Source organism: Perca flavescens, chromosome 18 (assembly GCF_004354835.1).
Source record: "Perca flavescens isolate YP-PL-M2 chromosome 18, PFLA_1.0, whole genome shotgun sequence".
NCBI lineage: Eukaryota > Metazoa > Chordata > Actinopteri > Perciformes > Percidae > Perca > Perca flavescens.
In genome coordinates this window covers 14,644,552-14,666,161 of record NC_041348.1, presented here as the reverse complement: position 1 = coordinate 14,666,161, position 21,610 = coordinate 14,644,552, and the positions used below count along the sequence as shown (strand labels likewise).

The 21,610-nt window shown below is 39.1% G+C and overlaps 2 protein-coding genes across 12 annotated transcripts in view; both read left to right on the top strand.

Annotated features, from left to right (window-relative positions):
* Window positions 1–3,701, top strand: part of epb41l2 (erythrocyte membrane protein band 4.1 like 2) — a 52,004-nt gene extending 48,303 nt beyond the window's left edge. For all 8 annotated transcript variants that reach the window (XM_028604406.1, XM_028604405.1, XM_028604404.1 and 5 more), the window contains 2 exons: window positions 508–622; window positions 1,122–3,701. In XM_028604406.1, the coding sequence (XP_028460207.1) occupies window positions 508–612 (105 nt within the window). In that variant the 3' untranslated portion in view covers window positions 613–622; window positions 1,122–3,701. The remainder of the gene's footprint in view (window positions 1–507; window positions 623–1,121) is intronic.
* A 2,027-nt stretch (window positions 3,702–5,728) lies between these two features.
* tmem244 (transmembrane protein 244) overlaps window positions 5,729–21,610 on the top strand; it is a 69,138-nt gene continuing 53,256 nt past the window's right edge. For 2 of the 4 annotated variants that reach the window (XM_028604791.1, XM_028604790.1), the window contains exons 1-2: window positions 5,729–5,887; window positions 6,209–6,302. The gene's annotated coding sequence lies outside the window, so the exon portion shown is untranslated. The remainder of the gene's footprint in view (window positions 5,888–6,208; window positions 6,303–21,610) is intronic. The other 2 variants (XM_028604793.1, XM_028604792.1) reach the window with 1 other exon arrangement.

The following is a 21,610-nucleotide window of genomic DNA, read 5'->3' as shown; positions in this document are numbered from 1 at the left end:
TTGAAAGTGACGGGTGACTCTCTATACTTTGGGTGGCTTTCACTGGGGAGGATATTTGGTGTAATGTAGCATCTAGCGCCCTCACAATATCTCAAATATTTGAAGACAAAATAATCTATTTTGCTCAGGTCTGGATCTTTATGCATGATCCATGGTCCACTGGTTTGTTTAAGTTGCCTTGTCTTGATTTGCTGGATTTACATTTATTTTTGTGTAACTGTTGTGCAAACTATTTTTTTCACTTGATGTGTCTGAAGCCATTTTACTTCATCCAGTTTGCACCCCCTCCCCCTCCCCCATTAAACATTCAGTCAACCCAAAGAAGTAAAATGGCACGAGTCACATTGATGGTAAATCCAGCATTCTTGTCATTTTCTTTATGCTTCTTATTTAATTTTTCATTTAACTCCACCATCCCCCCCCCCCCCCCCCCTCCTCCCTCCACCACCTCCTCCACTGCCCGCCGTGCTCGGTGCTGCCGCTGTGTGGTTGCCCCCGGTACTGCAGGCACTGGCCCAGGCCATTAAGGAGGCCAAAGAGCAACATCCTGACATGTCTGTTACCAGAGTGGTGGTTCATAAAGAAACTGAACTGGCTGAGGAGGAGGATTGACTGAACTCAGGTAATAATAATAATAGTAACTCATAATTATTATTATTATTATTCGTGGTGAAAGTAATACTGGAGATCTTTGTTAACAGCGTTGGGGGCATATTATATAGTAGTTTATCACTGAAGACAAAAACTCAAAAATCAATGAGATGGAGCAAAAACTCCAAAATGTGAAGCTGCTAAAACCATCAGTTGTCATCACACACGTGAAAAGAGTTGAATGAATATTACATTTAGGAGGGTAGGCTGTGTGTGTGTGTGTGTGTGTGTGTGTGTGTGTGTGTGTGTGTGTGTGTGTGTGTGTGTGTGTGTGTGTGTGTGTGTGTGTGTGTGTGTGTGTGTGTGTGTGTGTGTGTGTGTGTGTGTGTGTGTGTGTGTGTGTGTGTGTGTGTGTGTGTGTGTGTGTGTGTGTGTGTGTGTGTGCGCGTGGAGAGTATAAAGGAAATATTTTGTGTAGGAAAACGTAACGTTGAGTGCCAGGCTGACTGCCTTCACCTCTGTTTTCCCAGAGTTAAAGGGCCCATCGTGACGGTTTTCTCTGTTGACGTCGAACGACCTCCATCACCCTACAACAACCAACCTTTACTGACTGAAGAGGAAGAGCTGAAAAACGGAAGGCGAAAGAGGCTAGACAAACGGGGAGAAGTTGCCAATCTCTTCCCAGTCGGTCTTTCTTACACGTCTGTGGTGCATCTAAATCCGTCACTCCAAAACCAAGACAAAAAAAATAATAACATCCTCACTTTTCCCAAGGGAACGAAAAAGAACCACTTTGTTAGCTTAACATTTGTAGCGTGTTTTTATTTCTTAATAGTGTTTTTATTTTTATTTTTTAACTGTTTTACAAAAAGAGAGCTAGTGTGTCTGTCATGTATTGCAAACTTAAAAGCTGCAGGGATGCACCGATCCAACCAATCCTGATGAGATGCAAGGCTGAAAAAATGATTAGTGTATCATTGTACTGATTATTTCACCAGTAACGGTGGCCGTTCAATAACTTATTCACTCACTCAAAAGTCAAAGAAAATTGAGCTTTTTTCATAGATTTAAAAAAAATAAAAATAAATGCTTGCAATCTCAAATAGAGAACTCTTTTATCTTCCATCATTCCTGTTAAAAAGTACTTAATTTGACGCTAGAGTTTTGTACTTTTTCTGTTTTGTATCTGCCGTGGAAAGTGGTATTGGTGCATTCCTTAAAACAAAAAAAGTAATTTGTTAAATTACAGCTCCCCCCCTCATTTCATTATGGTGTAAATGGAGAGTACCACAATGTAACAGTCATTTCAAAATGTTTACAGTGACAAGTAGGACTTTTTCAAAGCGTTACAAAATCAAACCATAAACCCCCTTCACAGCAGGATGAATGGTAGAACCAGCTGTGTCACATTATCCCATTTTGTTACGAACAATTACAGAAAACGGGGAGCTGTAACTTAAAGTATTGCAGTGAAAAAAGAAATCAACCAGGTTTTTGAATTTATGATGATCTGTCTTTTTTTTTTTTCTGTAAGTGTAGTTATCATTCATCCACATTCCTTGTGCGTTGACTAGTGGCTGAGTGAGTTCATTTTCAGTTCATTTCACTTTTTACTCAACTCCAAGAAAAGATTGTTCATTAACCGGTGGGACTGAAAGGAATCTTAATTGGGTCAGTTAATTAAGCTCGAGAAGCCAAATGATGCAGGTGGAATTAATTCTTTGTGATATATTTGTAAGTTTTACTGTATTTTAGAATTTAGTTTTTTACGAAATGGACTGAAAATGAACTGACTTTAAAGCTGGTGCATACAACTTTTTGTACAGTAAAAATGAAGTTTATTAGATGGGAGCAGTAATGCAGCTTTTCACTAGCTAAACGCTGTCCCTGGGCCCGTCCACTGTACGACACTAGCCATTCCTGTTGGGCCACAGGGGAAGCAAGGGAGCAGTAAACTGACTTTTGATTGGGAGAGAGGACCAGTAAACTGAGGGACAAATGGGAGATACAGTAGAGGTGGCGCGGTCTGTGTAGTGCCAACTAACCTACAACTTGGGAGCGAAAAAAGAATTTGATGCGTATCGGCAAGTTTCACTCATGGTGTTCTCTACCCTGAAGTGAGCTAAAGCGGTTTTTAATATTCTTCGGACAATGCTTAAAACGCAACTTAAAATTCAAGCAAAGGTACCAAAATGAAAAAACAACAACTTAGAAAAACTTTCAGAATTCAGAATGATGGAATTTCTACCAGTTTGCTAACCCTGCATCAAAGTTTGTCGTCATAGTTCAGCGCTTAATTTCACTCCGACGCTTATTTTCCTACCGGATTAGATAATGCCAACAAACCTTGCTAGATATAATGAGATCAATTCAGCAGGTCTTCGCGCATTTCTATCTTGCAGGAGTATCCTGAGCAAGTCTAGATAGAAGGCTACTGTGTTGATTGCTTTGAGAGTGCGTAGATAACCGATTATCTCGGCTCATACGGTGCGTCTAGATGAGATTATCGTACACCTGACGCCGGCTGTGTTGTAACTGTTTCACCGCAACCAAATATTCTTCAGCATTGAAGTGATTTTTATACGTTTTTGAACCCGTTTTTCAAAATGACATTCAGTCGTATTCTACATTTTTCTACCACATACACTCTGAATCTGCCAGTACACTACAAACAACTCGCGGAAACAGTTACAACATGACCGTAAAGAAAAATGCAGCTTAAAGGGAAGTGTATTCGAGGGTTTGAAGTGCTCTTGAAACCCCTAAATGGAATCTTGTGATGTTTTTATTCATTTTTCGGTGTCCTTTCACCCAAATCTTCCACAAAAAATGTGACTTTGTGTAAATATGGGTGGCATTAAATGGGTTGGAATAAGGTGCTTGGTCTTAACGCATTTAGTCGACACGGATTTTCAGCGTGAGCTGCGAAAAACAAACGCATTCTCCTGAAATGGAACTGACTGTAAGCAAAGAAGTGCCACAGATTAATATGAAAACATTCCACCTGTACCTGCCTAGATTTGTCTTGACCCTCCAGCCTGACAGGACAGAGAGGCATTTTGAATTGGAGTCATTTTTCTTTTTTTTTTTTCTAAATGAAGAAATATTAACACAACATTCCCCCACATTTGAAATAGTATGCACCTCCTAATTTAAGCCCAGTTTCTTTCTGGACTGAGGCACGTCCAGACGATGGAGTGGTTTTGACTCTGTAGGCTTTCTATTGGTCACACTGGTCTAGCCTCCGCTATGCAGTTGAATGACATTCCAGATGAGGGGGAAGCTTTAACCTCGAACCCTCTTGCAAAGAGACAAAGCAGCAGAAAAACATTAACCATGCAACACTAGGCAGCTTTGGAAGCTTTTGCTGTTCCAAAAAAACAAAAACAAAAAAAAGCATTGGTTTTATCACAACAACTACATTTGTAGATGTTCTCATTTGTTGTCTTTTCTCTGTGAAGCTGATGTAATTGTTGAAAGGTGGGATTTATTGTGCGCCTTCTTGGACATTTTTAATATTGTCACAGTTTTGACATTTAAGGATAACCACTACAAATCCAATTTTCTGCCACCATTTCTTTTTTTTTTTTTTTTTTTTTGGTACTTTAAGCTCCAGGTTTAAACTCTTTTTCAAAGGTCTGGGCTCTGTTTTAACCAATGACGGGAGCTTTGGGGGCTGTGAGGTCTGGTTTTTCAAAATGTTGGTAGTGCGGAGTTTTATTTGTTAATCAAAAAATACTACCACAAACGAGTGTCTTGCCATCAGTCACTTTTATTAAAAATAGAAAACAGCACAGACAGACCGTCACTCCAAGCAACTGATGACAATTCTGAGCCAGCTGATGTTAAAACTGTCAGGGATCTCAACATGCTGACATTATGGAGGCCAGTGTTATGTGGGAAAAAACAATAACATCTGTTGGCTGATTAAGTAGGTGTTTTAAAAGGCAAATGATAATTGGACTGCCTTCTTTACAATTATATCTCAGGCTTTGTACCACAGATGAGACAGATACCAGCACCATTTTGTATTTTAACTTTACTTACTTAACTAAAAACTTTGTAAAGAAACTCATTTTGAAAAACCAACCACAGCTGCTGCCTCATCGTTCCCTCTTTAGCCAACAAATGATCACCGGTAGGGTTTTTCTATCTAGCAGCTTGATTGTCTTGTGTCTCTTCCCCCCCACACACACACACACACACAGCCACTTGTCCCCTGTGTAACACTGTTTAAATAAAGGATTGTTATACTCTGAAAACTGTTGGGTCAGCTCATTTCTTCATTCATTGATTGAATTCATCATTTATTGATACAAGTGTGTGTGTGTGTGTATATGTATGTATATATATATATAAAATCAATAAAACTGTACAGTGATACGAAATAATTATTTTCGGTTGACAGATTGTCCTACCACCCTTAAACGAGATAAATACAGCTCTAAGAGAAGCCTTTAGCTTAATTATGATGTCCGAGAAGGTTAGAGACCGTTGTCTTGATAGCTTCCAGATTTCCCTGAGGGGTCATTTTTACACATTGTCAATGACAGTGATTTTTTTTTTTTTTTTTTTTGCAGGCTTTAACATTCATTTTCTTGAGGCATTATGTCTGAGATATTAGTCACATTGCTTTATAGAGATGTCGTGTTGACTGGCAGGACTGCCTGAAACAATCCTACAAGTGTTCATTTCAGCAGGTTTTAAGTGTCTCGTGTGTGTGTGTGTGTGTGTGTGTGTGTGTGTGTGTGTGTGTGTGTCAGGTGTGTGTCAGGTGTGAGAGTGCGACCCAACACTCCTGCTCTGCTTTGTACATCCGCACATCTTCCTGTAGATGGCGCTTCTGTCTTGCGGAAACGCCGAGAGATCAGCCTCAACTGTGGATGAAATAAAAACATCCAGAGCAATGTTTGAAACCGATTAAATGTCTCACAAAATACAAACCACATGGATATAGTCCCAACAACACACTTGTTTTTTGCTAGACTACGTTTGGTAACAGGCAACATGGAAGTATAGCTAATTGCTTTAGTTTAAGTATCCTTTGATTCAGCTGTTTTTCTTGGCAGTATATATTGCACTCTTGCTAATTAATTTAAACTTTATGAATTAGCTAATTATTTAGGTGGTCGTCTGGCATGCTATATAAGCAGTCTCCTTTTAGGTCTGCAAAGCCGTTTAAAATCATTTAGTTTAATTACCGAGGAGAGCCGTTAATCAAAAGATAATTGCATGCGCAATAGGAATCACTCGACTCGCCCTCCCACCAAAGTCATGGTTACAGGTGTGACAGCAGGTAATAAAATGTATACTTTAGTTTAACTATTTTTATATGTAGCGTTAGGTAAATTGAATTGAATAGGAATGGTCCCCACATAAGCTCGAGCTAGCTATCTTACTTTAATATATTGCATTGATAGCAGCAGACCCACTTTGCTAACATTTGTAAGTTAACGTTAGCATAACACCAACAGCTAAGCTAGCTCTTAGTTTCTAGCCCTTTGTTTTGTTTTTACTTTTAGAGTTTGCATAGTTTACTAATATGATGTTAATTTCCTGTTGCTGGAATAGGCCTATTTTATTAGAAACTTGAAAGAATGGCTTCATGTTTTACAAGCTGTAGAGTTGCCCCTGTGGCCTGGCGAAGGTTGGATGTCTCCTCAGAAAACATCTCCAGAAAAAGGCAGCAAGAAGGACTACCACAGTACTGAGTAAGTTTATATTTAATGTGTGGTAGTTAGCTAACAACTTTAGCAACTTTAAACACAAATACTGAACTCTGAAAGTAGTTTCCACGCACACACTGTCATTTGCTGTTACTGTTCATTTACTACCTTGTCCATTGATTCAAGCCCATTCATTCCTATAGAAGCAGTTCATCTTAAAAAAATAGTGGAAGCGGATGATGAAAGTCTTTGCTGGATGTGTCTTTGTCTGAGTGTGTCTGTATTTTATATCAAACCACACACACAAAAGGGCTTCACCTATCAAAACAACCTTGTTATCAGAGCACTCACACAGATGGAAGAAAAGCGATTTCTCCAATGTTTTCATGCTTTGAGGACTCTGCAGTTACCCTTTTTGACACAAACTGTATCTCACACATTCACATATAAGCACATACACAAACCAGGCCAGTATAACTAATTGTCTCAGTGATCAGTAACTTCAAAGTCAAGTTTAGTTTCAACCTAAAAATGTCACTTTGCCAAGTTCAGTTTTTTTCTTGGAGCCTATTTTGGATGTTTTTCATTATTTAGAGTGTAGCTAAATAATTAATTTAATAATAATTTAGTTGGGGTGGGCCCAGACATTTTTCTACCTGGGAATGACATGAGCTCTCTGGTATTGTTCAAAAAACAATGTTAATATCAGACTCTTACAAGACACTGTCAGTTGTCTGCGTGTGTTTGCCGAATGGTGCACTTTGTTTTATTTGGATGTGGATGTTGAAATGAGAATATTTTCTTGACTTGGTATGGTGTGTAGTAGCTATATAGTGATTGATAGCATGTAATAAAATCTCCCCTTTGGAACACATTTCATTGCAGACATCTTTACAATGTGGTGATGAGTGTATGGATTTATTTATACTATGTGTGGCCCTGGAAAGAAAGAAATCATCCCACAGTACCTATTAGGTACACCGCACCATTGTAAATATAACATAGCAAGAGCATGTGCAAGACATGCAACGTTAATGACATGCCTGCCTACCCTGTCTGAGTTTCCAGCTGAGGTAGATAATCAATTGCAGCAGCAGCAGAGAGACAGACAGGAACAGCAGCAGGCCAAACAGCCAGAGAGGAAGAAAGCTGTCTGTCTCTCTGTCTGTCTGTGTGATGGTCTGTCGAAGGAGCAGAGCCAAATCAGCCCAGGGGCCACTCAGCACCTCCATACTGCTCCCACAAGGAACGAAGCCAATGGAGAACAAAGAAAGTCAGGGTTAATGTGATGATATATTACAAATTCTTTAAAAGTAAAACGTTTGTTTTAATAGCGTACAAATGACTCTATTTTAAAGTGAAGCGGAGCCTACCTACATGTTGAGATATAGTGAATGAGAAGGTCAGTAGGGTGGGGGTTAGATCTTTAGAAGTTACTTGAGTAAAATAAACTTACAAGTACAACGTTTTTGTAAGAACATACTGTAGCAAGAGGTTGAAGTGTAGAAAGATCTAGATGTAATGCTTATTATGTTGATCTGAACTGTAGTGAATAAGTTATGTGAAATCCAGGTAGGAATTGACAAAAAAATCATCATATTATTGGTTTTCAGTGGCTTAGTTTTAAAGTAAAATGTGGTATGAGATATTTTGAGGAATGTATTTTTCTAAGTCCCCTATATCAATTCAATTCAATTTTATTTATAGTATCAAATCATAACAAAAGTTATCTCGAGACACTTTACAGATAGAGTAGGTCTAGACCACACTCTATAAATTAAATTAAATTATATCAGCATGCAGTTCAGTCTAGTGAACATCAGTTTGATTTAACTATGTGCTTTTCGATACGTGAACATATTGTGACATTAATCTTGAGTAAATATGTTTAAAGTGCCCATATTATGAAAAAATGGGATTTGGGGTGTTATTTTGTGTCTCTGATGTTTCCACACGTAAACAAAAAAAACAAATCCATGCTGTTTTGAGTGAGATACGTGTTTCTGAATGTATCCTGCCTTCATTCTACAGGTGAGCTGGTGAAAATTGGCCAAAACATTTGGTGTGTGCTAACCACTTTAGCTAATACCACATCAGTTAGCTGTTTCTCTAACTTCGGTCAGTACAAGGCAGGATTAGCCAGGAGACTTCTTCTAAACGAGGGCGCACTTCCAACTTTGCGTGGAATACCTGCAGACGAGGACATCTAAGTAGTTCTATAGTGTTGTAGCAGTGTTTTGCCATTGAGAACGAGGTGGCTAACCGCTAGCAGCGCAAGCTTCTAGCTAGTAGTTCTTACCTAGCTACTGCGCATGTGCGACTCCTAACAAAGATGGGATAGAAGTGGGATGCCTCACTCTGTAGCTAAAACAGAGAGCTCAACACACAGGGTGAAAAGAGGAGCTGCAGCAGTGTACAGTACAACAAAAATATGGTGTTTTTTGAAAATCAAACCATGTAAACCTATTCTGCTACAACCACTAAATACAATTATGAACCTGAAAATGAGCATAATATGGGCACTTTAAAATGCTATTTATTTTAACGTTTCACCTAGCCCCAAAAATGTTTGAGAACAAAGCAGTGTAGTAGTTTGTTCTAGTTTGTGCTAATGTCTAAAGTCTAATGTGTCATTTCCTTAATGTTGACAAAATAATTCACTCTGGTACAGGGTCCAAGTATTCTAAAACTAGTACTCACAGGAATCACGGTCTTGATTTATTAAAGGCACAGCAGAAAGTATATTTTTTTAAAACATCTACTTACAGTTTTTCAGGATCCTCAAAAGGGCAGGTTTAAATGGATGTAGGTGGAAATGACTTGCAGATGTCTGCTGCTACATAGTTGTCCGTCCGTACTTAAGTCACATAACTTCAAGACTTAAACGTTTTAGAATTCAGTTGGTGTGGTTGTGTCACATCAGGTTTCAGTAATCCACAGAATAATTCTTCAAGGAGAAAAGAGGGTCGCTTCAGTCCAGAGGTAAAAGTTGTGATTCTCTCTGTGTCACTTCTTTTGTCTGTCTTTCTGTTTTATCCGTCTCTTTAGCTTTCTTCTCTCCCTGTCTCTCTCATTGGTAGAAATACCACCTCTGTTGTTGTTGATGATGTGAACTTTGTTCTGTTCCAAAAGTCAAACCTTGTGAAACCTTGTGATTGCTAAGAAGATTAGCTAGTGTGTGTGTGTGTGTGTGTGTGTGTGTGTGTGTGTGTGTGTGTGTGTGTGTGTGTGTGTGTGTGTGTGTGTGTGTGTGTGTGTGTGTGTGTGTGTGTGTGTGTGTGTGTGTGTGTGTGTGTGTGTGTGAGAGATGACACAGAGAGTGCAAAGGTACTATTTACTACAGGTTTAGTTTTCTAATTTCTCTTATCTCCCTCCCTCTTTTCTTCTTGCTATTCTCTCTCTCTCTCTCTCTCTCTCTCTCTCTCTCTCTCTCTCTCTCCATCCTGTGGCAGTATTGATTACTTTAAAAACAGAATTGATGGCATCAACCTCAAATTTATTGTTAACCTTGAATTTATTGTTACAACAAAATGGGGAGAAACAAGTTTAATATTTTAATAATATATAATTTAATAATTAATAAGTTTAATATTATGGCTTATATCCAAACTGTAGTGTAATGCCCCCTGTTGGAAGGACACACACATGTCCTTGTTTTTAGTTTGATAAACACATGACTTTAAATGTAGATGACAATATATTTAATGCATGCTGTGTCTATGTTAGGTGGCTTTAACGTGAGTTTTATACATCACCACATATTAAACTTGCAGTGGAAACAAGCTGTAAACACAGCACTAAATATACTTTTAAGTTGACATGGCAAACTTGTTAGCTTACAGGCGCTTATTTTACTCATCCAACAGGCACGGAGCAACAAGCAATCATTTGAAGTTGTGTTTCTGGTGATTCACCTAGTGAATGTAAGTCCAGTATTCACTCTCCTATTAGCTCTGTTTTGGACTCCGCCAACTATTGAGGGAAGAATCTTGCTCTTCAGCTGCTAAACGCTCCACAATGTTCCACAGCTATTCGCTAACTGTGTCTATATATGTATTTTAGAAAATAAAGCTCCGTAGATCTGAGGGGAACTGCCGTCGGCTGCTAGTTCTTGTAGGTTCATCACTATGAGCCACCGTTTCACATTACACATAGTCATTGCATTGCACTTAACATGGCTGTTTGCTTACAGCAGCAACTTTATAAAAAATATAAGAAAAATGATAATGTAAAATGTAGTATATAAAATAATTAAAGTAAGGTAATTAAAATTCCCCCATTTTTGTTCATTTTTACTTTAATATCTGAAGGCTTTGCAATTTCATCTTTTCCTATCAACGCAGCTATATTACAGTTTTCTTCGGTTGCTTAAGCACTATTTTGAAAACAGGGACCGGTTCAAAACACCACACACAATTAGCACAACCACAAACCCAATTAGTCACCTGACAGTAATACTAATTTATAAAATCCGTATTTTCTTACCATATGAGACACAGACGTTTCATATGACTTAATTCTGTTTGAAACAGTTGCACACTGCTGTTGCTTACCTAAAACACTTTTAGCAATTCTACTTCACAGTGATTAGAGTACTGTAAATTAAGTACACAGAGAAAGCGCAAATATACAATAAGTGCAAATATACAATAAGTTCACCAAACACTACACAAGACCAATGCTGCAGAATCTAATTTTATTTATCTCCATATACCATAGTTATGGGATGGAGAATCACAACAAAACATGTCCCAGTTTTCGTACAGCTACTACAGTAGTGTGCGTAACACTGTTAGCTCAGCAAACAACAGGCAAACCAAAAATACTGTATCCAGTACAGGTTATAATTACAGTTAAAAAAAAAAAAAAAAGATCTGAAAATACAGTACTGAAAATACCTGACTTACCTGCTGTATTTTTATTGTGCTTAAACCTGATTGGTGTGTCTACAATTAAGCAATCACTTGTTTGCGTACATGATGGCTGTTTCACAGATTGGCTCATAGGTGTGGTCATTTGGCAGTGCTTTGGAATGCTTAGGTATCTGAAAAGAAGATCATTTTGGTGTGGGTGTAGGTAGTTATAAATAAACATGCAAAGAAGATAGATACGTTTCCAATTTTAGGTAACTTTTCTTCAACTCTACCCAGCTGTCAAGCTAATAGGCAAACCACCTTAATGTTACTGTAAGATCAAAATGTTGCTAAAAGTCTCTAGATACAGAAACAGATGTGTTTTCCCCTGAAGTTTTATTTGACCACATCTTAACAATCCAACAAGCTGGCATTAAACTAAAAGCAGGTTACATTTGCTCTAAAGTCCCCGGGAACATCAGGAGACTCTTTTATATTTTCAGCGAACACATCTTTGTTGTCACTTGGAAAAGCAGTAAGTATCCCTGCCCTCGGTGCAATCTAACGCTCGCTCACCCAGATCTGAGCAGCACCAGTACTCTCGTCATGTGGAGGCTCATTTAAATACACCATTACTCTTTTCTCAGGGGAGAGAAAGAGCCGGCTTCAGGTGATAAAATCACAAAGCGTGATTTGGCTCTGGCGGGTGAGAAGTGCTGGCTAATTGAGTGCTGCTGTCCATTAACGTCAATAGAATTGATCAGCTTTGTTGTGTCTCTGATTGATCAAGAGGGAATGGGCTTGTCAGAGAAGTGTGTGTTTCAATCTTTTTGTGTGTTCATGTGTCTGAGTGCTAGTTTTCTGATTGACTGGGCCACAATGGAGCTGTTTCTGGAGAATTCACACACACACACACACACACACACACACACACACACACACACACACACACACGTGCATTTCACGTGTGTGTGTTTCTGCTTTATTTTCAAAGAAATAATCGGTATCGATATTCTTGTGCGTTTGTCCACTCTCTTATTGATCAGTTTGTGGGGGGCTTGTGAGAGAAAGTAAGAAAGGCTTCTAATTTATTGGTTTAATAAGAATTTTTTTATTAAATATATTCCAAAATGTGCATGTTTAATTAAATCAAAAGAGTGACAAAGTGAAATAGAAAAAAAGAAGAAGAAGAAACACACAAAAGAGACAAACTGTGCAACTGTTCATTATTTATGAAACATGACTGATGAAATATTAAAGTGGCTCTTGTGGAAAGAGGAAATGAAATCTCTTGGAAGATCTCCTCTGAGCAGCCATAACTCTGGCTAAATGTTTCCTCCAGATCAGATTAGACTGCTCCCCTCATGCCTGGGAGGAATTTTGGACCATTTAGCAAGCTTGTCTGGCACGAAATAGAAAAAAAAATAGTGTTTGCTTTTTACTTCTTTGCAGCACCAGCGTTTGTGTCAGCCCACCAGTCAGTTTGCTCTCTCGTTATCTCTCGTTTTCTCATGTGTACTGTTGCTGCCAAAGCACTCCTGGTTATTAGTCAGAATTGCAGAAAACAGGACCATAGTTGCATTATTTACAGATACAACTTATGCAGAACAAAAGGAATAAATAGAAGCAAATGGGATGCTGCAGTGTTGTGTTCAGTGATTGAGAGTTGGGATGTCTTAGGACAGAGTTTGTCCTTAGTGTAAATATCAACACTTTAGGTTCTTTGATCAGGTTTTTATGGTTTTCATCCCATTATACTTTGATTCCTGTATTTTTCTTCAGGTGATCATGTTTTTGTTGCCAACGCTCCGAATCTCTCCCTCATCTTTCTGTGTCTACTGGCATGTTTACGAGGCAGCATCCACTTTACAAGTGGAGTTCTATTTTTTTATGTGCATGTTTTTGTGCGGTCTGATGCGTGGGTGGGTGGTTGTCTGTGGACGCGGTCTGTACTGTGGGAACGGATCCTGTCTCATTGATTGTGCTGTGAAATGATGCCACCTTAACTCTCTTTCTGTCTCTTTCTCATGATAGCCAGGCCGTCTAATTGGTTGGAAACGGAAGTAAAAACTACTCCTGTCTTAACAAGCAAAAGATATTTCCTTTGGGTTCATTGTGCCTGTAGATTGTTGCACACATACATATCTGTCATAAGATGGGTTCATTCGTGACCTGGGTTGTGTTAGATGTTTGTGTGTTTGATTCATTTTTGTTTGTGATATGTAGCTTCCAAAACCACAAAGGAACATTATTGCACTAAAAATGTAATCATGTGAGAAAATGTTGTATTTCTGTCTCCTACACAACACTTATTATATTATATTATGTTATCTCCTCTCTTCAAAATGTTTTTTTTTTTTTTTTTTTTTTACATTAGGTAAAGTACAAAGTTTCTAACGCAAACTTGCTTTCCATTAGGTACAGAGGACTTCCCACTTTGACTGATTCACTGTTCTATCTGTACTTGATAAAGAGCCAATTTGGACTCAAAATGTTGTACTTGTCCCAATCTAATAAAGTGAAAAATGTAAAGTGTGGCAAGTCCTTTTGGGAGATAGAAATTGCAGTTACAGTTTTTTGGACTCAGCACATGGACAGGATTGATGTGCATGTTTTCCCACACCGATCGGATTTTAAAACTCCTGTAGCCTGAGCCCGGTTATACTCTTGTTTCTGTTATTATTCATTGTTTATACGAAGCCTTTTTATCACTTTGTTGGCCCATTCTTTTAATGCTGGAGACTGAGTGTTTTCCAGTAGAAGCTAACACGTTAATTTTAATTTTTATCCTAAATGACTGTCTGCCTATTGTTTAGTTTATGTGCCTGGAGGTATTTGTGTGCGTGTCCAGGCTTCAAGAAACCTGCTCCAACTTTCTCCCTCTCTCTTGTTTTCCTTCCAGTTGTCATAGCAACCTCTTGGCCTTTTTAGCATAAGTTACATTGGGGGTTGCCGATGATGCTCATTTCCATAGTTACCAGGGCTTTATTAATGAAATTGGGTGCCTCCGGCATTATGCAAGATGTGTGACATTTACCTACAATCACAGACACTCCGCTGTGCATTCCCTAAGATATTGGTGGTGTTTGTGCGCACAAAGGAGAGCTTGGCGGGGGGGGAGGGTGGGAGGGGTGAGCTGTCAGTGGATTCACTCTCTGTCTGTGTAGAAGCCTCTGGCATAGGAATTGATTTATAGTTCAGGGTGGGATATAACATGTTGATTGTTGTACTGCCATTACCTAATTTTACATTATATATTCTAAGTAATTGTTTTTGTACATTAGTGTATTCCTTTTCTCTTGCATCATTCTCTTACATGGCGGAGGCATACAACCCCAAGCACGTTTTCTTGTTGTTAAGCCATCAAACTACATGACAGAAAGTATATATATTTCAGCACTTAACAGATGCTGATATACATATCTGTTGATCTCTGCGGTAATTAAGTAGCTCACTGAGAAAAATCTGACATACTACTGATCAAGGTCACCTTGGTAAATACTTCTTTACAATTATAAGTTGGTGCAGACCATTAAGTAATCTAGAGACGTTCATTCAGTCTTTGATCTCCTTGTATGTAGACTACTGTAGCTTTGCTCTTTTTTTATTCCGGCATTGATCAAAAGTCTTGTCATCCCAAACGTTTTTAATTTTCTAACAGCAAGAGCTTGAAGTGCTGCAAACGGATACAATCACACACATCCAAGTTTCTTAGCACCTTTTCGCCTGTTTACATGCTAGTGTAGTGTGTAGTGAACAGAACAACTCAATCTCTATGACAAGTAGTTTTTTTTTTTGTACCTGTTGCTGTCAAGGTCTGTAGTATATGGTGCGTTCTTTTTGTCCACCGAAGTTGATTTAAGAGTTGTTTTCCGGAGTTACAAACCGGAAGTTGCAAAAAGAACGCCACCGAGGTCGTATATACGACTCGTCAAGTCGTCTGAACTCAGAGGACCCCGAGTTCACTTTCAAAGATGGCTACGTCATGCATCACACGTAGTAAACATTGTGGTTTTCGACAATTTTAAGCACTTTTGTCTTTGTTGTAACCAAATGAAGAAGTCGTACACATAGCACTGTATACTGCTACCTAAAGGCATGTTGCTACAGTCTTATTATGAGTTAAATACCGCCTAATTACTATATTTTTCAGACTATAAGTCGCATCAGTCAAAAAATGCATCCTGAAGAGGAAAAAAACATATATAAGTCGCACCGGACTATAAGTCGCATTTATTTAGAATATAAATACAAGAGTTTTTCAACTACACAATAGCACACAGAACAATACGCTGAATACGGTAGGTGTCCGGTATGTTAATGCAACACATTAACAGTTATTGAACTATACAATAGCACACAGAACAACTAGCTACCAGGGCGTGGAGCATGGATGTATTAAAAGGCGTGGAGACGTAACTGCACCGTGAACGAGCCCCTCCCGCCGCGTTCCTCCAGCTCTGGCCGTCTTGCTTTCAGCCCACGATTAGCCGATTAGCTTTCTTTGTTTTCTTCATTACAGTAAGAGTAACCTTTTCGCCAGTCTCCCTCATAAGTTTCTCCCTCATTTCAAACTCTCTTTCTGCTGCTCGATTACCGTTTTCGGCTGCATATTTTACTACCTGCAGTTTGTTATCTCTTTTCTTTCTCAGTTGTCTTTAGGAGGAGCGTTCTAGTTGTCACAAGCCTAGAGCGCCCTCTCGCGGCTGTAGACGGTAATGTTTTCAGTATGAATTAACATGTAAAAACATGTTAAATTATATATATTTTGATATATAAGTCGCACCTGACTATAAGTCGCAGGACCAGCCAAAGTAGGAAAAAAAGTGTGACTTATAGTCCGGAAAATACGGTAGTTATTTTGTAGCTTGTGCAGCTGAAATTGGCTAGAGACGCTCGGTTGCTATATGACAACAATGGCTTTAAGCCGAGCCTTGAGCAGAAAGCAGAGCAGTAGCCCAACGTTAATGTTAATCAAAATGTAATTTTCATGTATCAAACTGTGAAATATATTTGTGTAATATGTCAATAACTGGGTGAATAGAATCCTAAATGTTACTAAAAATGTTACAAAAATCCATCTTTTCTCCGACTCGTAGTATTGTGTGACAAAAAGAACGCAACAACCCGCGGTTATTCGTTTTCCGACATGGATGTGATGTCACACTCGAGCTACTAGTCGTGATTACAAGACAAAAAGAACGCACCAATAGCATACAGTATCCATTGGCTCTCTTTCTTAAAATCTCACTTTTCACACTAAACTGTATTTACTCTTGTCTATGCTGCTGTATCTGCCTATTTTCTGTAGAGCATAAATAAGGAAAGAGCAGAGGCTAGGAGAGCAACAAAATGGAAAAGAACGTTGAGAGTGAGCGGCCTGACAAAGGCAAGCAGTGAGAGCAGGGTGACAGAAAGCAGAAAATCAGTCAGTTTATCGCAGATTGAGTTTTTCCTCCCAACATGCACTCACACATACATAACAGTACATAATGTCCATTACTGCTCTGCTGGCAGACATCCATGTCCTGATACTTGAACATAAAACAGGCATGAAAGACAGGGACAAAAGACGTTAGCAAAATGTCCACAATTTAGCATAGTATGCACAGCTTCAGTTTTGTTGTTGTTTCACTACTGTTTTATACTGTTACTGGACTATTTAAAATTTTGAATGTCTTATTTTACTGAATTGTGGATGCACAGTTTTTTTGGAATTATTTTTTGATTTATTTATTCATGTTTTTTTTCAGTTATGACTGACTAGATAATAAAAGAATATTTTTGTTTTACAAAGGGTTTCACCTGAGCAAGGCCATACAACCAAATCCAATCAAATGTATTTGTCACATACACAATCATACACAGTACAATGTGCAGTGAAATTCATTCATCATGTGTACCTGTTCCATCTCAATAAAAACCAAAAGAATACAATCCGTAAAAATAGTAATGTATACAACACGAGAAAATGAAGTGGTAGGTGGGGGGCTAGCCACAGTTATCATTGAGCAGACGGACAGAAGGGTGAGTAACAGTGATCCAGGGTTCTCTCTCCTCTGGTGGGGCGTGTGATGTGCTGCCGAAGATCAGGTCTGACTCTCTTGAGGTTATCACTGTTAAAATCCACGGCTACGAGGACTGCTGCATCCCGATGTTCAGCATGGTGGGTAACGAGAGCCTCCTCCCCTCGACTCGTTCTGTCCATGCGGTGAACTGAGAGGAGATCCGCCGGTTGAATTGCACGGTCCAGTATCGAGGGTGTTAGCCATGTCTCAAAAGAGGCAGATGACGTTGCAGTCTTGCATGTCTGTGACGGGGCCCATGGCTGCCGTCACGGTAGCGATGCGCTCCCGATTTGATCTCTAAACTGACAGAGTGGATAGGTGGCCTGTATATGTTTGTTTAGCGTGTTAATATGTTCTGTTAATTACCACACACTGTTGTCAAATCATCTGTTAACCTAGTCATTCATCAAATTCTTCATAGTAATCCCTTAGCTTTCTTGTGTAATACTGCGGTGATTTACATGCTATAGCTACAACCATCAATTCACCATTCTCTGATTGTTTAAAACCATACCATTTACTTTGTAGACATGACGTGTTAAAATATCCACGCAACACAAATGTCTTCTGGTAAGTATGTGTGTTTATTGAGTAGAAAAGGTAACAGAGGGTAACAGGTAGGCCTAATCTTTGTCTTACCAGCATGTGCTCTCTTTGTTATAAGGGAAAGTTTTGCCGCGATCCTTGGGTTTAAATGACTCTATGACTTCCGGGGTAACAGGAAGTGACATGACTTTTAAGTAATACATTTATTAGCCATCAAGATGTCTTGTGGCTTTGTCTAATTTGAACGCGAGTAGGACGTAAGTCTGTTGGATGTCCTCCGAGTGATGACTTGATTTTAGGTCAATTAGTGAACAGTTGTATATTTATATTATGTGATTGTTTTGACTCCCAAGTCAATTTACTTTATTTTCTTGAATAGTATATATTTTGTTTGCTTTCCATAATTTTGTTAATTTGTGTGTCACTATTTTGGCCTCCGTGGCCTTATTTGGGGAAAACAATAAAAATCCCATCTTGTCAACTTCATCTCCGACTCATCCTGAGTGTTGACACCTGCTCACGACTACACTTCGACATCTACCCTTAACTATGTCCCTCTGGTATTTAATTCTGGCTCTGAGCTCGTCCAGCTTGTTTTCTATTGACTGGAAGTTACGCTAGCAGGATGATGGGCAGTGGTGTGCGGTGGGCCCTGTTCCTCAGCCTCTTTCTAATGCCTGCCCGTTTACCTCTAGGCCTTCTTCGTGAACTGTTGCTAGGGCATTCATTGTTGTTTTTGTTGTTGTTGTTGCCGGCTCTACTCAATCTTGCTGGGTCAGGTTGGCTCGGGAGTGAAACTTTTAGGGAGACAGCATGAGTCCCGCATATTTAAAAGTGTCTTTTTGACGTATGTAGATGACATAGCTCAATTATAACCATCATATCACATCCATACAGGGTTAGTAGTGCAGCTGTTTGTTATTTTAATGCACTGGTATCAGATCTGTACTCAGTATTGGCCGATGCACAAGTTCAGGTTTCGGGAAGTAAAAAATGGTATCTGAAAATTAGCTTGCAGTTATTGAGATATGAGATTTTCAAGTTGGCAGGAGTGTGGGAAAGAGGAATGTAAAGGAATTAAATTAGGAAATCTCTCATACATTAATTTGTCCATGATTGGTAATGTAAAAGAAGAGCGAGAAAGTGTGTTCAGAAAGATTAGAGCTACTAAGATACTAATAGCGAGACCAAAAACGAGAATGGATGGTGGGTGGAAGTGTGAGACAGAGGGAGAGGAAAAAGTGATGGAAGCGAAGAAAGCGGGAATGGAAAACAGGCCGAGCAATATTTGGCATTTTGTCTCCCGTTAATTAAATGTATCACATTGTCAGTCAGGGAGATTGAGAGAGTGAGTGACAGAGAGAGAAGAGGAGGCAGAAACTGTTCAAATTATAATGAATCCGTTAATTAAGCTGCTGTTCAAAAAGAGATGGATTGACAAGGACGAGCCAGATGAGGAATATAGGGAAAGAGAGGACCCGACATTGAGGGAGAGGACGGGGACCATGGGTGGTAGAGAGACCTGGTGGGCGGATGTGAGGGAGAGAGAAAGAGAGAGCAAAGGAAAGAGACCGGAGGGAATGAGACATGGAGGAGGAGGGAGAAAGCAGTGTGAAGTCAGAAAAGTAGACTGGAGGGGAAGAAAAGAGGGGAGAGAGTACACTTGCATATTTCATTTCATCGAAGCCCATGTATATTGAATTTAAGCTAAGAGACCGATGACAATGGGGGGAACCAAGGTGATAACAGAGAATAATAAGAATAAGAATAATAAAGCAGAGAGAGAGAGGCGGGGGGCTTTGCGGTAGCTAATTCTGTTGCCATAGTGACGATTTAGCATCAGAGCCGACAGGGTGGTTACATAAGAGCGGCCAGTAGCATCCTTTATTATGTTTACACACACAAACATGAACGCAGCAAGGGTCGTCATCAGCCAGTCACTGCTGTGTGAGTGTGTGTAAATTGTAACTGTGGGGGCATTTAAACACACACACTAACTGTACACACACACATGCGTGCAAGCACACACACACACACACACACACACACACACAGCAGAGTGGAAGTTAAAATTTCATAACGCAGGTTCCATCCTTTAATCTGCAGCTCCTGGTCACAGATGTGCTGCTGTAATCCCTGTGATTAATTACAGGCGTGGTTGAGATAAACTAATAATATTCTAGCTGGAAATGTGAAACATTTGAAGTACACAATATTGCTCTCAGCAGAGATACGGATGAGTCGGTGTCTTAAATGAATCAACAATGAGCAAAAATTTGATTAAAAATGAACGTTTGTCTTAAAGCCTGTTGATGACATGATGCAGGACAGACATGAAGGCATTCATCACATAAATATCTCTGGAGTATTTACCCACTGTCTGATGTTCTTTTTTTATAACTGGTGCATTATTCATGTTGCTCTAGGAAAGTCTCCCAGTCTACATAATACATTAATGGATTTTAATATCTAGTAGTAGGTAAAATAGGAGGCGCAACACTTGCTCCGTAGAGAAAAAGATCCATCTATTGATAAGGAGTGAGCAGTGTGGATAAAATTTGCTATTACGGTGTATGTCATTTTTAATCATGATATTGATTCATGTAATGAGTATTATAAGTCAATTGTTCAATTTAACTGAGAAACCATTTATGGATTAAATATCCAGATGTGACTGTGTATTTCGGGCTAATCCTGTGGTTTAAATATCTGACCTCATCACATTGATCCAACAATCCTGTAAATCCCTACGTATATTATATCCCTACGAGATATTAAAGAGAACGCTACCTGGGTAGAGAAAGTATAGAAAAATCTCTTGCAGTTGACAAATGTCTGCCATTTCATGATATATGTTGTCATTAGACCCAGACAGCTATACAACACAAGAATCAAAGACTTGAGACAACAACCCACATTAGCTCTCCTTCTTATCTAACTTAAACATGAACACACACATCATTTTCCTGCACCTTAACTTGTTGAACGAGACCAAACAAACACTTGCCAGACAAGAGCACTGCTAATGTCAGATCACAGCATGTATGTACTATAAGAAATGGATAAAGAGCCACCGCTCAGCCTTGCAGCCAATTCCTTCCAGTGGCCACTCGCAGTTTTGCAACGAAAAATCCTCCTGCAGCCCAAAAAGCATTTTCTCTATAGACCACCAGTGTAAAAGAGTGTTAAACTGTTGACAGGACACCTCAAACTGCAAACATTGTCAATTATGACTTTTTCTATTATGAATTTTTAATCCACAGAGATTTTATATTTGTTAAACTTTCCTCAAAGCCGAGAAAAGCAATTTAAAAACCTGTGATGTCATCCCAACGTAGAGTCAATGGGCCAGCAGGAACTCGGGAACTACTGTGCATATTCAGTGGGCATACGCCAGAAGTAAACACAGAAGCAAGACATTTGTTTTGGCATTTGCGCCAGGTGAGCTATTCTCATTGGACTGAATAGGCACCATCTCCGGTATCCAGGTCTTATAATACATCCGTGGTTTGCAGGCTACATAGCTAATTAGCTGCTAAGCTGCAGCACATTAAACGGCTTGGAAACATACCTGCAAATGTCATTTTGGTTTGCCTAGATGGTGGTGTGGTCCTCACTCTTTTTTAATAATAAAAAGCTGTTCACAATACTTTTAATAAACAGGTTGACATTAGCTTTGACTACAAAAGGGATAACTAAATGGGATTGCATGTAGTATGCATGTTCACATTCTTACTATAGGACATACAACTGACATTCAACAATGTTGCTTCTCATCAGCCCTCAAAAGTAAATAGAGCTGAGACTAATGAAAGACAATCCTAGTCTGACAATGTAGAGCTGAGCCTGAAAAACTGACAGCATGCTCCCTGTACAGATAAGAAAT